Here is a 6,291-nt window from a genome sequence, read left to right on the forward strand (position 1 = left end):
ATAAAATAAATTTATTAAAATAATTATTAAAACCCGTAATTATTATTTAAAACCGGTATATTTAAAAATATGCCATTATATTTTTAATAATTAAAAGTTAATTTAATATTATTTTTTTTTTAAATAATTATATAATAAAATATAACTTTTATAATTTATAAATTAAAGCTTTTAATTAAAATATAATAAAAATAAAATAAATTATTATATAAAAAATATAAAAGGTTTTTTATTTTAATTATTATAAAGTTTTTTTTTTTATTATTTTAAATAAAATAAACTTAATAAAAAAACTTTATATTAATTATATAATTATAATATATACGGATAATTAACGGATTTATACCGGTTAAATATATACGAAAATTTATTCCGTAATAATACCGAACGTTTTTTATAAACACTTAAAATAAAAAATAAATAAATAATTTATAAATATAATTTAATTTTTATAAAATTATATTTTTTATATTTAATAAAAATAACCCGTGCGTTTTATTTAAATTTATTTTAATTTTTATTATATTATATATATTTTTTATAAATTTTTTTTTTTAAATTTATTATAATAATAAAAAATATATATTTAAAATAATATTTTTATTATAAAATAATTATTTTTAAAAAAATTATTTTTATTAAAGGAATTATTTTTCGTTTTAAATTAAAATTATAATTTTATTAATTAAATTTTTATAAATTTTATATAAAATTTTTAAAATTTATTTTTTTAATTATTAATAAAATTAATTATTTTATTAATAATTATTTTAATTTAATTATAAAATATAATTATTCGTATTACGTAAAAATATTATTTTAATTAATTTAAATTAAATTTTAAAAAATAAATTATATTTAATTACGTTACGCGTGGTTTATATAACTCGTATTAATATATTTATAAAATAAACGTAACGTTTTTTAAAATTTAATTTAAATTAATTTAATTTAAAAATAATTTTATTAATATAAAATTAATTTATTTTTAAATATAAAATATTATATTATTTAATAATTACGTATAAAATTTTTTATAAATTATATTTCGGGGTTAATAAAATAATTTTCGAAATTTTTTAATTATTTTAAATCTCGTTTAAACGTAATTTAAAAATATTTTAAATTTAAATAAAAAAAAATTTACATATAAATCGGTAATAAAAATTATATTTATTTATTTTAAAATTATAATATTATAATTAACGGTTAAATTAATTCGAAATTTAATAATAAATTAAATAATTAATAATATTACGTTCGAAATTTTTTATATATTTATTATTTTAAACCGTTATTATATAAAAATTCGTTTTATAAAATTTAATTTAAAATAATTTTAATAATTTTAAAAATAAATTTAAAATTAAATTAATAATTATTTTTTATATAAAAAATATTATTTATTTAAAAAATAATTTAAATTTTTATTTTCGAATAATATATTTAAATATTAATTAAATAAACGTATTAACGCGTTTATATATTCGCGCGTTTTAATTATTAAAAAAATTCGGTTATATTATAATTTAAACGTATTAATTAAATTAATTATATTTTATATAAATAATAAAACCCGTATATTTAAATTATAATATAATTAAATTTTTTTAATAATTAAAATATTAATAATTTTAAAAAATAAAAATAAAAATTTATTAATAAAAAAAATAATTAAATTAATTTAAATTAATAACACGTTTTTAATGTTTTTAAAAAATTTTATAATTTAATTAATTAAAACTTATTATAATTAAAAAAATATAATTAAAAACGGGCTTATTAGTTTAAGCTCGTTAAAATAACAAGGGTGTAAGTCCGAAGCCCACCCTTTTTAAAATTTTAACCGTTTCTAAATCTTTTACCCACTTATTGAACAATTCAACCAATCAGAGCCCAGTATACCTAAAGCCATTGGGCTGACAACAATCATTTGCGTGACAAAAACGTTATCCTCCAATTGAATCGTAGTTATGGCTAAAATGATTTTGCGTACAACAACCATTTTTGGCACCCACCTACTGCCGCTGCGGTAGATAGTCTGGCAACCAATCTGAAACGCTTTGAGCTGAGTCTTACCACATGCAATCAATTGGACCATCACATTACTTGTTTTCTTATATATACCCGAACAATAAAAACTATGGCTTCAGCGTTGACACCGGGACTCAAGGCCATTAACGCATTCATACTTCAAAGGCTTAAGTTTTTCTATCAGCTGGCACGACAAGAATTATTATGGGCCGCCCATACTAGGATGGAACGGTTTCATCGAGTGCTAATCCATTAATACGGTGTCGAGTTAAACTTACATTCCATCTGCCCGAAACCTTGATCGACTTCTTGTAATGAACGTAAGTGACTTTTACAACACATGCAACAAATCGGTGTCCATACGCTCACTTTAAATAATCCTCGGCCGGGGCTATTAAAATTACCTAAATAAGCTAGTCTTTATAAGGATTTCTTTTAGTACTAAATACAATTTTTCAATATAATATCCCTTCGGAAACTTAGGGTATAATGCAAGCTACTAAAACAATACCTTGTACTATCTAAACAACTGATTCTTCAACAACCTTCCATTCCTTCTTAACCGTGATAGCTTTCAACTCCAAGTTGGTATAATGGTTATCTGCTCCATGGGAGGAACCGAAGGAACTACCATCTGCCTCGGCAGCTGACCCACCACCACCAAATTTCGACTGTTCCATGTGTAGTTGTCTTGTCGAGCCGTCGTCGTCCTGGAGTTCTGAGAACCCCCCCATTCGAGGAGCCGAGTGAGCTCCGGTACCACCAATAGTAATAGTGCCGTCGGCGTAGCTACTGGCCTTGACTGAGGAATTTTTTCGAGATACTAATGGGCGGAGAAGTGGGATACATGCTGCAGTTACCAGCAGAGAGGGTTCTAGTGCACTAAACGCGAGTGCGATGCCGCCGGAATATGGGAAGTCGTCCATGTTGATTTTGATAATCTCGGCGAGTCGGACGGCGCTCACAATGCAGACTCTGTATCTCTATGTGTTAGCTGGCGCAGTCAGAAGATGGAAAGCAGGAGTCGGCCACTTACGCAAGCCCGATCCCAAAGGTCACTATTAATCCAATCTTTTTGTACAGCTGTAGCGATAGGCCCCAAATATGTGGCATGGGGAGGAATATAATAACTAGGTCACTGAAGATATTGAGCCCTCCGGTTACAGACCACAACATCCTAATGTTGCCACAGCTTCCCTCGGTCGAGAATCTGTCCCAGTTGTACGAAACCGGCGTACAGATAGTGAAGGCACCGATCACCAGGACCATGGCACAGAGCACGACGAATACGGCACAGGCTTGAGCGGCAATGACGAAGCTCGTGACGCAGAAAATCTTGGTGTATAACGCGAGGATGGAGAGTTTCGTTAACCCGAGACTGACGGCCCAGAAGATGACGACAGCGGTTACAAGCTCCAGGAGAAGGGTTACCGCATTCTCTCCTCCCATCGCAAGGACCTCAGTCGTGTGGTATCCCATCCCCCCAACCACAGCGCAGGTGACTGCAAGTGCTTGGTATGCGACTGCGACGATCTGAAGGATTGCATTTGGTTAGAGACTTCCCGTAGAGACGCAGGCATACTCGAGCGAATAAGAAACTTACACATGCTAAGATGATAAGCCAGTCGCTCAGATCAAGAGTGTGATTCTTTATTCTCGACCGCGCCACCATGCGCAGAAAAACGGCAGTCACCGGTATCAATGAGAAAACCACTGCGCTTCCGATGAGAATCTTCTGGCTGGTACGCTCAATTGGGAACACGTACGCCATGGCGGACACTGCCTGTTCAGAACTCTCCGGTCGAAGTGCGGGCCTCGGTCAATACTCGAAAAACAGTCACCCGTAGTGGCAACCCGTCCAGTAAGTGAATTGAGCTTTTTGGGTCCGGTGTGATAGCATTTAACGGGCCTCAGTCGTTATAAGGGGAATTCATGCCTGTTCCATTAAATATCGTACTATACATGGTAATTTCCATACTTTGGTAACAAGACTCCCGCTAGTAGGGGTACAACAACCAACAGTTTCAGTGCGTAAGGGGTAAGACTATGGGTAAATCAGGCTTCTTATACCCGAAGACATATTAACATCCATTTAATACTAAACTTTAGTCGTTATAAGGGGAATTTTATTCTTATAAGCATTTTGGATATACTCACCACGTCAACATGAGATTTGCGGCAAGTAAATCAAATGCCAACCCTATTAATCACTAATACTACAGGTGGAAATATGTCTGTTTAGCGTATCACGAATATTATTTATTACCTCGGTAGAGAACCTCTTCTCTCCTTTCTCTTGCTTGAGGGTCGGTTTATGCTAAGGGACTACTTTCTTTGCAAGTGTTACGAATTTCCCGTCGATGATCTCCTCATCTTCACGTCCAGGATAACTGGTCGGGTACCATGTCCTCCTATCCAGTTCATGCAAGCATTCTGAGTCGGGCACTATGCTAACCTCACAGAGCTGCCCTCGCTCTCTTTCTCGTTGTTTGCATCGAAACCGTACTCTGACCGCCGCCTGCGCCGCTCAGCCCTTGAACGCTAGGATAGCCACCGCCCCAGCCCCTCCCATCACGGACGCTCCCGGCTTGAAGGACCCGCCAGTACGACGACTATCATTTTCCCGTCGTGGCGGGCTTGTGCTATCTAACAACGGCGCAGCATTCGCCTGATACTCAGTCCGTGTTAGTATCATATCATATCGAATGATTATTGATGTGTGGGTCGAAGAATGGATATTCTATCTCTTCAAGTGGCAGTTTTCTTCAGCCAAGGATAGAGACCACAGATACAAATTTGAAATAACAGAGTGGGTGCTCTTGACCAATTAAAATCGAACTTTTATGAGTACTCGTATGCTGTTGTCAATGCTTCAATGTACCATCCCACCTAATCCCTGGCTGACGAAAACTGCCACTTGAAGAGGTACATTTGAAGGAGCTTGAACAGTGGCACGTAATTACTAAGTAAGGTTAGGAACTTATGAAACGGGATATTGACCGGGTGTTGGGGTAGCTAAATACTTCCCCCCCTTTAAGAGGGATACTTTTTGTATACGCCTCGGGCCGCTTGCCACGTGGCGGGCACACTACTACGTAGGAATGGCTTTCGGTTCTGGATGTTTTTAGGGGGCCGGAGTCATCGTCAGCTGCGTAGGTCCACACCGTTTTGTTTATTTATACAGGAGGATACGAAGAGCATTTCGTTCTTCAAAGCACTACTTACACCGATCAACAATCCCCAATCTGTGTAGCCATCAACCGTCGCGCGCCTAAAAGAACAGCGAGGAGAAACAATGGCTTTTGGCGTCACCACACCCGAATTTTCCGAAGGCTGCGCCGTGGTCTTTGGCGGCTCGGGCGGCCTCGGCCGCGCGAGCGCCGGCCTGATGGCGGAGCGCGGTTCCAACATTGTCGTCACCTACCGGTCGCGCCCCGCCGAGGCCGAGTCCCTAGTAGAGGAACTGCGCAAGCTCGGGCGGCAGGCGAGCGCGGTGGCCTGCGATGTCACCGATCGCAAGGCGGTCGAGGCCGTCTTCAAGCACGCCGTGGAAACGTACAAGCGGGTGCACACGGTAGTGTCCGCCGGCGGCCTCGTGTTTGACACGGGCCCGCTGGCGGGATTCAAGGAGGAATCCTTCCGCGGCGTCATCGAGACCGACGTCTACGGCTTCTACAACATCGCCCAAGTCGGCGTGCCGGTACTGCGTGAGGGCAAGGGCGGCTCGTTCGTGGCCCTGGTCACCAGCGCGGTGAGCCGCACCGTGCCGTGCGATGCGCTCTCGGCCACGCCCAAGGCCGCCGTGGCAATGATGGTGCGCCAGCTCGCCACCGAGGAGGCTGCTAACGGAATCCGCGCCAACGCCGTGGGACCCGGCGTTATCAACGCCGGTATGGTGTTGCCGATGATGGGAACGCCGACGCGGGCGCTGTTAGAGGCCGCCACCGAGGGGACGCCGCTGAAGCGCTGGGGCGAGGCAGCCGAAATCGCCGAGGCAGTCGCGTTCTTGGCCTCGTCGAAGGCGTCCTTCATCACCGGCCAGATCTTGATGGTCGACGGCGGCCTCGCTGCATAATTCAGACGGAACCCGCGCGGACTTCAGCTTTGCGCGAGGCTTGCCGTAGCATGAATTCGGTTTATAACGAGGGGGGGGGGGGGGGGGGGGGGGAGTTACAAATATTGGGGTACGTTTTAGTGGTTGGTGGGTTTTTGGAATTTTTAGCCGAACACAAATTACGCGTGGATACCAAAAAAATT

At 38.2% G+C, this 6,291-nt stretch overlaps 2 protein-coding genes across 2 annotated transcripts; one reads left to right on the forward strand and one right to left on the reverse strand.

Annotated features, from left to right (window-relative positions):
* Positions 1 to 2,422: 2,422 nt before the first annotated feature.
* Positions 2,423 to 4,143, reverse strand: F4807DRAFT_374003 (uncharacterized protein). Its single transcript, XM_047995714.1, has 3 exons — positions 3,638 to 4,143; positions 3,071 to 3,567; positions 2,423 to 3,009 (listed from the first exon to the last, which is right to left on the reverse strand). The coding sequence occupies exons 1-3, from the start codon at positions 3,803 to 3,805 to the stop codon at positions 2,556 to 2,558; spliced, it is 1,119 nt and encodes a 372-aa protein (XP_047848642.1). The 5' UTR covers positions 3,806 to 4,143; the 3' UTR covers positions 2,423 to 2,555.
* A 1,186-nt stretch (positions 4,144 to 5,329) lies between these two features.
* On the forward strand, positions 5,330 to 6,109 carry F4807DRAFT_454886 (NAD(P)-binding protein; the record flags this gene model as incomplete). Its single annotated transcript, XM_048000643.1, has 1 exon — positions 5,330 to 6,109. The coding sequence occupies one exon, from the start codon at positions 5,330 to 5,332 to the stop codon at positions 6,107 to 6,109; it is 780 nt and encodes a 259-aa protein (XP_047848643.1).
* Between the last annotated feature and the right edge of the window lie 182 nt (positions 6,110 to 6,291).

The sequence above is a fragment of the Annulohypoxylon truncatum genome, assembly GCF_022578515.1.
Source record: "Annulohypoxylon truncatum strain CBS 140777 unplaced genomic scaffold F4807scaffold_70, whole genome shotgun sequence".
NCBI classification, from domain to species: domain Eukaryota; kingdom Fungi; phylum Ascomycota; class Sordariomycetes; order Xylariales; family Hypoxylaceae; genus Annulohypoxylon; species Annulohypoxylon truncatum.

Coding starts and splice junctions, on each gene's coding strand:
- F4807DRAFT_374003 (XM_047995714.1), bottom strand. CDS start 3,805: ATGGCGTACGTGTTCCCAATTGAGCGTACCAGCCAGAAGATTCTCATC. Junction 3,568..3,637: donor GGCTTATCATCTTAGCATGT/GTAAGTTTCTTA, acceptor GCAATCCTTCAG/ATCGTCGCAGTCGCATACCA. Junction 3,010..3,070: donor ACCTTTGGGATCGGGCTTGC/GTAAGTGGCCGA, acceptor ATAGAGATACAG/AGTCTGCATTGTGAGCGCCG.